This window comes from Eurosta solidaginis, chromosome 1 (genome assembly GCF_040869045.1).
Source record: "Eurosta solidaginis isolate ZX-2024a chromosome 1, ASM4086904v1, whole genome shotgun sequence".
NCBI classification, from domain to species: Eukaryota; Metazoa; Arthropoda; class Insecta; order Diptera; family Tephritidae; genus Eurosta; species Eurosta solidaginis.
In genome coordinates this window covers 169,124,425-169,138,390 of record NC_090319.1, presented here as the reverse complement: position 1 = coordinate 169,138,390, position 13,966 = coordinate 169,124,425, and the positions used below count along the sequence as shown (strand labels likewise).

Here is a 13,966-nt window from a genome sequence, read left to right as displayed (position 1 = left end):
ACAACAGCAATTGCGTCCTGGCCTTCCCCAACCCAGGCGTAGTCACCCGTCACTTACCCCCAGAGTGGCGACGTCTCCCCGTATGCACTTCAGAATTCTGCAGTTAAACTGTAATGGACTAACTGGGAAGATTACGGAGATAGTCGATTTCATGAAGCGGCACAACATCCGCATTGCTGCGATTCAAGAGACTAAACTCACAGCAAGATCTGCATTGCAGACCTGCTCTGGGTATAACGTCCACAGAAAAGACCGCGAGAGCGGAAACGGAGGCGGTCTCGCGTTTATCATACACCACTCTGTGCAATATTATATATTTGATCGTGGCATCGACCGCAGGTACAATGTCTTAGAACGTCAAGGCCTATCTGCCCGGTCAGGCGATGCAAACCTAGAAATCATCAACATCTACATCCCTCCTGCCACCTGTTGCCCCAGTGGATACCGCCCTAGTATCAGGGCCTTACTCACTGGCAACAATCGCATTATTTTAGGCGATTTCAATGCCCATCGTGATCTATGGCATTCAAACTTGCGGGCGGACAGTAGGGGTGAGATGTTGGCGGATCAAATAGAAGAAACGACGTTCTGCACAATAAACGGAGACGCCCCCACACGTATGGTAGGAAGCTGTCACAGCTCGCCAGATATCTCAATCGTGAGCGTAGAACTCGTAAACTGCGTCAACTGGCAGCCGATGGTAACATGGCATCCGACCACCTGCCCATACTTATTTCGCTTGAGCGTAACGCCGACTTCATCGTCACTGAAAAACGCACTTTCATAAACTTCAAAAAAGGAAAGTGGGAAGAATATAAATCCTTTACAGACAGCCGCCTAGCTGCCCTCCCTATCCCGACTGATGCCCGCCAAGGGGAGCGTGCCTTCCGTAAGGTCATTAAATCCGCCTCGGCACATTTCATTCCCGCCGGGAGAATTCCCGAAATCCGGCCCCACTTCACGGCGGAGGCCGCAAACTTAGCGAGAGAACGTGACCTTATAAGACAGCTTGACCCAGGCGACCCCCAAATAAGGGATATAAACCAACGCATCAGATTGCTTGTAGATGAACACAAGCGGGCGAAATGGGAGGAGCACCTAAGAGGTTGTAACCTCTCTACCGGTGTGGGTAAACTTTGGTCCACCGTAAAGTCCCTATCGAACCCGACTAAGCACAAAGACAAAGTTTCCATCGCCTTTGGCGACAAAGTGCTGTCGGACGCGAAAAAATGCGCGAGCGCTTTCTGCCGACAATATATAATGCATCCTACGGTCGACAAAGATAGACGGAGAGCCAATAGACGCGCACATAAACACAAATTCAGCGCGTCACCAATCACCATCACCGCTAAAGAGGTTGAGGACGCCATTGGTCGTGCTAAACCATCCAAAGCAGTGGGCCCAGACGGCGTAGCCATGCCGATGCTTAAAAACCTAGGGAAAGAGGGGTTCAAATATTTAGCGCATGTCTTCAATATGTCTCTTTCCACCTTTGTCATACCTGAGAAATGGAAAATGGTCCCGCTACTAAAGCCTGGGAAACCAGCTAACATAGGTGAGTCGTATCGTCCGATATCTCTCCTATCGCCAGTGGCAAAGACGCTTGAAGCCATTTTGCTCCCTTATTTCCAAGCAAATTTGCAGCTAGCCCCTCAACAGCATGGCTTCAGAAAACTCCATAGCACTACCACCGCGCTAAATGCCATTAGCACCCAGATAAATTGCGGTTTAAATCAATACCCCCACCACAGAACAGTACTCGTAGCGCTAGACCTATCAAAAGCTTCTGATACGGTCAACCATGGCTCGTTACTGTAGGACCTGGAAGGGTCTACCCGTCCCCCATGTCTTAAAAGGTGGACCGCAAATTATCTGGGTGGTCGGCAGGCATCGGTGCAATTTAGAAACGAAACATCAAAACCAAGGAGAATTAAACAGGGGGTGCCACAGGGTGGTGTCCTATCCCCACTTTTGTTTAATTTCTACATATCTAAGCTACCTTCACCACCGGAAGGAGTCACAATCGTATCCTACGCCGATGACTGCACAATAATGGCCACAGGCCCAGGACCAAAGATCGATGCGCTATGCAATAAAATAAACGGCTACCTCCCTGATCTCTCCAGTTTTTTCGCCTCGCGAAACCTGGCATTATCACCGACTAAATCTTCCGCGACCTTATTTACAACATGGACGCCCCAAATGTCGACCATTTTGAACATCCACGTCGATGGCACTACGCTACCGACTGTCCGACACCCCAAAATCTTGGGTGTGATGTTTGATCAGGATCTACATTTTGGTGAGCACGCAGCCGCAATTGTTCCGAGAATTCAGAGCCGCAACAAAATCCTCAAATCCCTCGCTGGCAGTACTTGGGGAAAAGATAAAGAAACCCTCATGACTACATACAAAGCAATTAGCCAGCCGATTACGTGCTACGCGTCACCCATATGGTCGCCAAGCCTAAAAATCACCCACTGGAAGAAACTACAGGCCTGCCAAAATACTGCTCTCAGAATCGTCACGGGCTGTCTTCTTATGTCCCCAGAACACCATCTGCATAACGAGGCGAGAATACTCCCCATCAGGGAGAGAAATGAGATGCTGACCAAACAGTTCCTGTTGAATACCCAGAGACCTATGCATTCCAACAGACATCTGATTGATGAACCAGCACCGCCTAGGGGCTTAAGGAGTCATCTCCGTAAGTATTTTGAGGAAATACGGCACCTGAGAACCCAGCCGTATGAAGTGAAAAAACACAAGCAGGTCCTTGGTGAACTCCATAAACAGGCGTCGGACCTTTATGCCGGGAATTGCCCGGTGAATCCAGTACTTAACGAAAATTATCCAAAACTTGCGGAAGAGGAACGCATACTCCCCAAGGAAACGCGTGTCACTCTTGCTCAACTCCGTTCTGGATACTGTAACAGGTTAAACTCTTACCTATCCAGAATCAACCCCGACATAAAAAATTTATGCCTCGCTTGCAATGTGTCCCCACATGACACCAACCATCTCTTCAATTGTAATGTGGAACCAACGCCCCTAACACCCCTTTCCTTATGGTCCTCCCCTGTTGAAACGGCAAGTTTCGTTGGACTCCCGTTAGAGGATATTTATGAGAATTTGTGATCGGTCGCGGCTATTAGGTGGGGCGAGCATTGCTACAACAACAACAACAACAACCTATCTTATGTACCACGTTCAATGAGTCCCAGGTGAACATATAGGACTATAAAAAAATAATTTAAATTGATCCATAAATGCCAAAAGCGTGTATAAGTACGCTCCTTTGTTTAATTGAAGTTAGAAGTATAATCAAGAAATTGAAGAAAATGAGAAAAAGGTGTAGAAAAAAAAAAAGAGGAAAATTTTTTCGAAATTTTCTTTCACTTTCCTAAAGTTCGGGTCTTTTGGATATACGCTCACATAGAACTCACAAATATATATAACGACACGTTCGTACCAAGACAGCGTCATTAAAGTTGTATAAAGATATGAGTCACAGGTGACTCATGAACTCATTCCAATACGCTATGAGTCACATATGATTCATCGAGCAGGGAAGTTGCCAATAAACTTCCATGATTACTTTTCTTTTGACTTCTAGTTTTCCTTCAACTAACCTGAAAAACTAAATTAAGATAAAATAAAATAAAATGAAATAAACTAAACTAAATTAAGATAAAATAAAATAAAATGAAATAAACTAAATTAAGATAAAGAAAAATAAAATAAATTAAATTAAGATAAAATAAAATAAGATGAGATAAACTAAAATAATTAACACGAAAATAAAACCGAGAAAAAAAAATATATCAAATTTGTTCAATGAATAGTAAATTTGAATTTCAAAACATTCTAAAACGTGTGAAATATATTAAAAGGGTTCCGTACTGATACTAAAATTTACGAATGGGTTTAATGATACAATTTTTAAGTGTATTGTATGCACCTGCAAGTTGAAAAATAGATAGAGACAGATAATTTTATTTCTGTATTTCGTCAAAAAGGAACCTACAGTAGTGAACGTGGAAGTACCAGCAAAAATTATTAACAAATTTTAAAAGTTATTTAATTTCTTCTATTTACCTGTATAAATTTTAAATTATTACATAATGAAAGCTATGCAAAAAATGTCCACAAAGATTTCGAAAAAAAAATAGAAAACTTGAGAACTGCTTTAGAATCTTGAACATTTTGGAATTTTCAATAAATTTTTGTCTATACAGTTTTAGACGTATAAATAAAGGTTACGGAGAGTTACAAGTAAAATTTTGGAATTTTTTTTCGAAAACATTTTTAAAGTTATTTTTAAAAGCTTTCAGTCTATCGTTAATTAAACTAGTTGCTAAAATTAGCGAAATAAGAAAAAAAAAGGAAAAGTTTGTCTTAACCTCAGAGGTTTACCCAGTATGTATTAAAGGTTATACAATATCGCCAACAGAGGTGTGTGTCTCCGCTTCTCGGTACAACATGTTGTGTAGCTAGTTGCCGCTAGATGGCTTTCCTCAACATTATCTAAAGAAGGAAGGGAAACTAAATTAGCTGTATACTTGAGCGAGCAGAAGTGAAAACCGTGTACACATTTTTCGAGCAGGAAAATTGTGGTAAAACATTTTAAAAAATTAATAAAAAGTTGTGCAAAATAAAGTGTTTTGTTCGCGCTTCACAAAATGTAACAAATAATGTAATAATACGTTATTGAATTCCTAATATAATAGGAGTTAACTTTGAGAAAAAAAGACTCAAATAAATTTATTTAATAAACAAATTTAAACACATACATATACTAATAAACGGTGAAGTAAATCGAAATAAGGCAAAAGCAAGATGAGTATGTGCGCGAAATGCAATCACTCTATAAGAGGAGAGACAGATATACGATGCGAGGGTGCGTGTAATAAAGTGTACCATTTAGGCCTTACATGTGCAGGTGTTGATAAATATTGTTGTAAAATGTTTGAGGAAAAACCTATGGCACGATTTATGTGTGATGAATGTGTTACATATATTCAGAATGTAGACTTGGTGCTACAAGAAATACAAATGAGTGTGAATAAAAACAATACAATATTAAATGAGTATAAATATGAGTTTGAAGAGGTGATGAAGAAAAGCCAAAATGAAATAAAGGCTTTATTGGAAGCTGTAGAGGGTCGATATACTCAAAGAGTAGCAACTATGGAAAGATAACAAAAGCTGTTTGAAAAAAAAAAAATTGGTGAGATAAAAAGCTTATATGAAATGATAGAAGTGAAAAATAAAACTGAAATAATTGGCAAAGACAATGAAAAGGTATGTAACGAAATAAAGAAAATTAGTAGTAATAATAAGGAAAAAGGGCTGTCATATGCAGAAGTAATGAAAAATAATAATAAAAGAGGTGACAAAAGCAACGATACTACAGTGCCTGAATTAAAGAAACGTACTCCTATTATTGTTAAACCGAAAGTAAAACAATCGTGTGAAAAAACCAAGAAAGATCTAAACAATAAAATTAATCCTAAGGAACTAAGATAACAGATATTAAATCGATAGTGTTGATGAAAATGAAAGAGACAAAATAAAAGAAATAATGGACAAAGAAATTAGCAATGAATATGAGATAAAGATACCTCGTGAATATAAATCAAGACTATTTATAACAGGTATGCAATTTGAAAAGAATGGTGATGAATTAACTGAATGTCTACGAAAACAAAATAAATGCTTTGAACAGGGTGAAGTAAAAATTATTAAGCAATATAATGTTAAAGTTAGTCACAAAAATTATTATAATGCAATAGTTGAGGTGGATGTGGAAATATTTACTGGCGTTAAAATTAGATAAACTGAATATAGGATGGGAAAGGTGCAAAGTATACGATGGTGTTGATATAACAATGTGTTTTAAATGTAAAGGATACAACCATAAAGCTAGTGAATGCAAAAATGAAGATGTTTGTAGCAAATGCTTGGGTAAACATAAACCCATGGAGTGCAAGGAACAACCTAATAACATGTGCATAAATTGTATTAGAGCTAATGAGAAATTAAATCTAGGGCTTGATACCAATCACCCGTGCAATAGCAGACATTGCCCTGTCTATTTAAAACACTTAAATGTAAAAAACAAAGGCTAGGATTATAGCAACTAACAATCAGGCGACTGGCTCACCCGGACCATGCTAATGTTATGCAACGTGGAGTATCAAAGTGCCAAAAAAGATCCACAAAGGACATCAACAATGACTTTAAATGCATCTATTTAAACATAAATAGCCTAGTAGCTAACAAATCAGAGTTGGAAGTGTTGGCGGAAGTTCATAGACCAGGCATCATACTGTGCTCTGAAACATGTACAACCAGATATTCTAGACAATGAATTAAAAATAGCAACCTATCAAATGATAAGATGTGATTCTCATAGCAGGCACACAGGAGGTGTGTTAGTTTATGTACATAGTACAATTGATGTTAAAGTAATCTATAATGATAACATAAATGAAAACGTATGGTGCATTGTAATAGAACTGAAGGTTGATAAAAAGTGGCAGATTGGAGTTCTGTACCACTCGCCGAGCACTAGTGATGCAGCTTTTGTTGAATACCTAAATGAAATTCTAATTGATAAATATGAAGAAAGTAACCATAATATAGTAGTCGGTGATTTTAATATTAACATGACCTGCATTTCAACATATAGTACTAAATTAAATGAGATATTTGCTGTGATGGGGATGAGCCAAAAAATAGAATTTAATACGCGAATCACAGATACTAGTGAATCGAAAATTGATTTATTATTTTCAAACTCGGATGAAATTCTCTGTAATAATTTGCAGGAATACAAAGTATCTGATCATGAAACTATAAAATTTAATATTAAAACGTCCAAAGTATACAAGATGAGACCGACCAAGAAAATCATAGCATGGGACAAATATAATAGTGATATTTTAATAAGCATCCTTAGATCATTTAACTTCAATTTTACTATAAACTTATCAATTGATGTAAAAGTCGACTTAATTAATAATATTATGATTCAGGCTATGGAAAGTTTAACCTACGAGAAAGAAGTGCATATCAAGTTAATGAATAAATGGTATGACAGAGAATTAGCACAAATGTGATGGTTGGCAACCCTGGTGTGTGAAAGCTAAAGTAATTTGTGCTCCTCTTTAAATTTTCAAATTCATTGTTTATTGTGAGTCTTAATTCTTACAACCTGTGTCTAAACATTAACAAACGTGACATTTATCTGTGGAAAATAAGATCCTCTGTCCAGGTGATCTCCAATTCAACTTTACTAACTTGGCAGTATATTGCGATTGGTGCTCCTGCTTTGTTGTTGTCAGTCAACTTGTTTTTTTTTTTTTGACACCTTCATCAACTGTGTATCTTCCCGCCAAAAGTTTTATAGTCACTGAAGTTTGTTTGTGCTTCAAGCTTTATTTTGTGGTTTGCGTCTAAGCTAAACTTGAAGCCTGCGTCATAATAATCTAAGCTGCGTTAGAGCTGCCACCCAGTTTCTTCGAGCATTATTTTTGGCCCGTTTTTTTCGAACACCATGGATCAAGTCAATGGTAAGCGTCGTGGTGACAATCTTAATAACGACGTTGATAACGCCAAAAAGGTGCAACGGATCAGCGGCTTCTCTCCTAGTTTAATGCAAAGCATGGATCAGCGATTTGCTGAGTTCAACGATCTGATTGCTAAGCAAATTTTGGACTCGGAAAAAAGGCTCATTGAATTCGTATGCAAAAAACTAGAAGACAAATTTGTGGTGCTGAAGAAAGAGGTCAGTGAGCTTAATGCAAGAGTTACTCAGCTGGAGAGCGTGTTCGAGCGCGTTTGTTATCTCGAAGAGGAAGTAAAAACACTCAAAAACAATGCGTCAAAGCAAGAGAGCCATATTGCCGCAAGTGAAGTCCGTGTACACGGAATTCCCTTTAGGGAAGGAGAAAATTAACAAGTGTCTTTCATCACCTCTGTTCCACTCTAAAATTGCAACCAATTCCTATAATGAGCATTTTTCGGCTACGGAAAATAGACAACAGCGTGACAGATCCGGCCGTAATAATCAAATTTCAGTCGCCGACAGACAGAAACAAATTGCTAAAAAGTATAGGCACCTTTAGGCGCCAAAACAATCCAAACATCAAGGGTCTGCAATTAGTTCATGTGGGCATAAATTCAAATGCTCCGATTTATGTAAATGCTTCGCTATCCAGGCAAAACTATGCGATCTTCACGGCAGCGATCCGTCTAAAGAAGAAAGGGAAGATAGTAGCGGTTTTTTCTAAGAAGGGTCTGGTACATATCAGACGAAGAGCCAACGCCAGCCCTGAAGCAATACATAGCTTGGATTTTCTAGAGCGTCTTGAGAATACCGGCGAAGAAAGCGCGAGTTCCTTTCGAGTTGAAGATGTGCCAACGAATAATGATCAATAAATTAATTTCTATGTATGGTATATTACTTAAGTTCTTGAGTCTCTTCGTTTCCGTCTTTATCTCTCCCTATCATACTTGTAAACAATCATTTATGTTGTTTTTATTGTTACGCATCGCAGAGCATTCTTTATATCCCATAGATAGTGATGGTCTTAGACTATAGGTTGTCTAGTTCCAAAGACTGCTTACATACACTGTTGCGCGTATTCAGCAAACGTACTAAAGGGATCAAAGTCATCCATCTCAATGCGCAAAGCCTATATAAAAAGCTGGATGAATTGAGATTTATATCTGAGGGTTCTGATATAGATGTTATATGTATTTCCGAAACCTGGTTTTCTTCATGTCACAAAAATGATTTGGTGCAACTAAATGGATATCAACTTTTCAGGGCTGATAGACGTGGTCATGGTGGTGGTGTTGCTATATATGTCAAAAGTAGTTTATCCTGTAAACTTTGCAGCAGTGCTAGTCCAAGTGATTCTGTCGAATTTGTGTTCGTAGACGTGTTCTCTGTAAATAATGAAAGGATTCTTATCGGCAGTGCATACAGACCTAATCGTGGAGTTGACTTCTCTGGCTTTATTGAATTTCTTGAGCCTCTACTTATAAGCTATGATAATATAATCATTGCTGGGGATTTCAACTCCAACCTTCTTGTCGACTCAACTCTAAAGCTAAGTATGGAGTCTCTTGGACTTTTTCCCACCAATTTAACTTCACCTACACACTTTACTGACTCAAATTCTTCTTTGCTGGATTTATATTTTGTGAATGATCCCCTGAAATTGCTCCACTACGATCAATTGTCGGCATCTTGCTTTTCAAAACACGATCTGATATTTCTTAGTTACAACTTTCAAACGTCACACATCCAATGTTCCTTTACGTATCGTGATTTTAGAAGCATAGATTACAGTTCCCTTAATGCAGCGGTGGAGTCGGTCGAATGGAGCTTGATTCGTACGTTGACATCGGTCGATGATCAGGCATCATTCCTACAGAACCATATTATTAGGCTTTTTGACATCCATGTGCCAGTGATACTCAAGGCTGCTGCACACAATAATACTCCTTGGTTTAGTGCCAATCTAAAACACTTAATTCACCAGCGTAACCTTGCTTACTCACGATGGAAAAGATACAAAACCCTGGAGGCTCACAACTGCTTCAAAGCAGCTAGGATCGCTGCAAACAAAGCCATTAGGTCAGCAAAGCAGAAATTTTATAATAACAAGTTTAGTGCTGCTTTGAGTGCGAAGGAAACCTGGAAGTCGATTAAACATATTGGTATCGGAAAATCCAAATGCGATATTTCTGTCCTCCCTGATGTAGACATTAACGAGATAAATATAAATTTTGTAAATCTGCCAATCTCAACTGACAATATATGTGCTGACAATTATTGTATTCGCGCTAATGTTGATTGTGGTCCTCTTGAGTTTGCTAGTGTCGATGATTGTGATGTCGATCAAGCCATTCTTTCAGTAAAGTCTAATGCTATGGGGTTCGAGGGTATGTCCGAAATTTTTAAAAATAATTCTTCCTAAAATCCTTCCTCACTTAACCTACTTGGTTAACTCTGTGCTGACGTCCTGTGTATTTCCCAAATGTTGGAAAGTTGCTAAGGTAATCCTAATCCCCAAGTAAAACAAGGAGTATAGACCTATAGCTATTCTGCCATTTCTTTCCGAGGTCGTCGAACGAATTTTGCACTGTCAAATAAATACTTATGTGCAGGATAATAACCTTCTCACAGATTCCCAGTCTGGATTCAGGTCAAATCGTAGCTGTAAAGCGGCGCTCCTATCGGTGATAGACGATATTCGAGAACAAGTTGACAAAAATTTTACTGCTTTGCTGACTCTTCTCGACCATTCAAAAGCGTTTGACTCGGTCCACCACACCGTTCTCTGCAAGAAGCTGGACAACCTATTTAATTTCTCCAACTGTGCAACAGCCCTTTCCCTGACCTACACAATTGCTTCTGGGGTTAGTCTTAATAGTTGCGTGAGAACCAAGAGCTTTATCCGTTGCAACACCGGAAGAGCACTATAAAGCATAGAGGTTTTCGACTCTAAATCATCGCACGACTAAAGACTTGACCTGGATGCAGAGGGAATTCGGTGAAGGGCATTTCCCGCAGTCATCCAAAAACAGTAAAACTAAAATTTTGTTTTTACAATTTAAAATATTGTTAATTTGATGATGCAAACAATTTCGTGTATTTTTTGAACAATTTTAGAAGCCGACTAAAGATAAAAAATTATATTTTAGCATCTAGGATGATCCCTCTACCAACTTTAAATTGTGAAAGCGTGTTGCACTAATAGAAAATTTGGTAGTTTTAAAAAACGGTGCACAACCTAATTTTTATAAAAAATTATCAAAGGTGGTCTCAAAAGACGCGTCTCGACGTCCGTTTTTATATTCCGAAAGCGAAAATTTTAATTTTTATTTCTGTCAAGGTATGTATAAGCAAAAAATCGGTTGAAATTTTCATGTGGTTGTTTTTTGCCAGAATTCTTGTACACACCCACACTAATGGAGAAAGGTGATCTGTGCGCATTTAGTTTTGATCCACAAACCGGTGTCGGATCCACCCAGTGTTATTTTTTAAAATTACGGTCAACGGCCGCCAACGCAGAAAGGTGTTCCGTGCAAAAACTATGGATCGGGCCACCTATTTCGGACCATCTCCGGAAATTTTTACCTAGTCTACCACCGATTTAGATCTTTACATTACCTTCCTCTGTTTTTGGAAGCTCCACAACTCTAGGATGAGCGTGCCCTTCGCTTGCGGCAAAAGCCGCCACTGTAGCTTTGGCTGTGGCTGAAGCCCGCACATCCTGGGATCCTTGCATGTCAACAGTTTCATAGACGTGTTCATATACTTCTCTAACGGCATTTAAAAAATCACTTTGAAGAACCCTTTGAAGAGCTGCGAGCTTGGTTGTGGGGAAATCTCCGCTTGATTGTAATTTCTCCAACAATTCTATGGCCCTCTTTATGTCTGCAAAGGTATCAAGCTTTATATTACATACCTATTGCAACACAAATATTATCAGACAAACCCTTCGACAAAGTCAAATGTTCGAACTCTGAGGACATATTTTTAACAGCGAATAAAGCCAATATAAATTAGGTATTATATGTTGGAAAACTAGCAAGGATATCACTGACATATCGATTATATATATGTATCGATGGTATTGTGTCGAGTATCACATCACTATGCCATATTTTAGGCCCTTGTTATGAACATCTTTTGATCTTCGTTGGCTACCGAACATCGAAAAAGGATTTCAAATTCGTATTATGACAGCTCATTGCTATCGAAATTTTCGCTGTGAATCAAATTTTGAATCGAATAGAAGCTTGGGTAATAGTCTAGTTGAGGGGTCGACTGCTAATATGCTACCAAAAATATCGAAAGAGGTGTCAAAAGACGCGTCTTGACATCAGTATTAATAATCCGAAGGCGGAAAATAAAAATATTAACGCGTTCAAAAGATATTAACGAAAAACCGAAAAAAGACCCGCGGGTACCTCCGAAACCGGGGGTCGGATCCATAGTATTTTTGCGCAGAACACCTTTCGGCGTTGGCGGCCTTCGGCCGCGCTTATAAAAAATAACCCTGGGCTACGCCATGCCACGTCCGGGTGTGTGGTTTAACCGTGGCTACCGCCACGGTGATGCACAATTTTTTTGGTGGGTACAAACACAACAACAACCACATGGAAATCGCCAACTTCAACTGCAAATATCTCCGGACAGAGATAAAATTTTTCTTTTCCGCCTTCAGATTATTGTTCTCGAGGTTAATACGCGTCTTTTGACACCTCTCTCGATATTTTTGGTAGCGTATTAGCAGTCGACCCCTCAACTAGACTATTACCGAAGCTTGTTGTCGGCGATATATTTTTTTTTTTTCATTTATTTCTAGTCTACAACAATTAATCCGACTAAATACAGTTACGGATTACAGATAAATTACAGAAGCATACAAAGTGAGCAAATTTTATATTATAATATATGTATATATATTATTAAATAGCTGGCGGGATGGACTGCGATGCCGAGCAACGGGAATTGTGTGAGCTAACCTCAAGGGGTCGACTGCTAATACGCTACCAAAAATATCGAAAGAGGTGTCAAAAGACGCGTCTTGACATCAGTATTAATAATCCGAAGGCGGAAAATAAAAATATTAACGCGTTCAAAAGATATTAACGAAAAACCGAAAAAAGACCCGCGGGTACCTCCGAAACCGGGGGTCGGATCCATAGTATTTTTGCGCAGAACACCTTTCGGCGTTGGCGGCCTTCGGCCGCGCTTATAAAAAATAACCCTGGGCTACGCCATGCCACGTCCGGGTGTGTGGTTTAACCGTGGCTACCGCCACGGTGATGCACAATTTTTTTGGTGGGTACAAACACAACAACAACCACATGGAAATCGCCAACTTCAACTGCAAATATCTCCGGACAGAGATAAAATTTTTCTTTTCCGCCTTCAGATTATTGTTCTCGAGGTTAATACGCGTCTTTTGACACCTCTCTCGATATTTTTGGTAGCGTATTAGCAGTCGACCCCTCAACTAGACTATTACCGAAGCTTGTTGTCGGCGATGGATTGAAATACATATTTTTTTTTTTTCATTTATTTCTAGTCTACAACAATTAATCCGACTAAATACAGTTACGGATTACAGATAAATTACAGAAGCATACAAAGTGAGCAAATTTTATATTATAATATATGTATATATATTATTAAATAGCTGGCGGGATGGACTGCGATGCCGAGCAACGGGAATTGTGTGAGCTAACCTCAAATTGGTTAGATTGCGTTGCTTACCCACAAGGTTGTTACTGCTGTGTGCCTGCGCAAATATCCACCTTGGAGGGCGCCGCCTCCAAACGGCTGTCCTTTTGCGATGATGTTGCTGGAAAACCGTTAGCACCTGAACGGTCGTCTTCGCCTCGTTTTCTATTATTTTAAAGCCGCAATTAAAATCAAAAAACGCTTTTATTTTTGTCGGACACGTCCGTTCACTTTGGTTGCAAATTTATTAATTCAGTCATCTTTTTCTGTCAGTGACGTGAGCCGCAACTGCATTTGGCATTCGCGTTGCCAACTGCCCGCGCCTGTCAAATGCAATTAAAGCTGCATGCACATAGCTCATATTATTTTAACGGATGTGAAGGTTAGTTTATCCTTACATCAACATTCCTTAAAAAAAAGAGTGAATTTGACAAATGGATCGATCCCATTTCATTTGTCACATTCATCTTTTTATGTTATCAATTGTTTCGAACGAACGAATATTAGGGTGCACCTTCCTTTTTTGTAATTCGTTAGCTCGAACCAATTTTATGGCTAAGTAAACTTTCTTTTAGTATCTAACATTACATTGTTGTTTGTGTTTTCTTTTTTTTTTATGTCTGTTTTCTTTATATATAATATAGTTTGTATATGAATTTTCATTTTCTTAAATTTATATTGGAAAAAATAAAG

General features: G+C 38.9%; 1 protein-coding gene across 1 annotated transcript in view; it reads right to left on the bottom strand.

Moving 5' to 3' along the window:
• veli (L27 and PDZ_signaling domain-containing protein veli) overlaps window positions 1–11,627 on the bottom strand; it is a 438,946-nt gene extending 427,319 nt beyond the window's left edge. Inside the window, exons 1-2 of the mRNA XM_067760021.1 lie at window positions 11,520–11,627; window positions 11,192–11,458 (exon numbers count right to left, since the gene is read on the bottom strand). Coding sequence (XP_067616122.1) covers window positions 11,192–11,458; window positions 11,520–11,556 — 304 coding nt within the window. The 5' untranslated portion in view covers window positions 11,557–11,627. The remainder of the gene's footprint in view (window positions 1–11,191; window positions 11,459–11,519) is intronic.
• Between the last annotated feature and the right edge of the window lie 2,339 nt (window positions 11,628–13,966).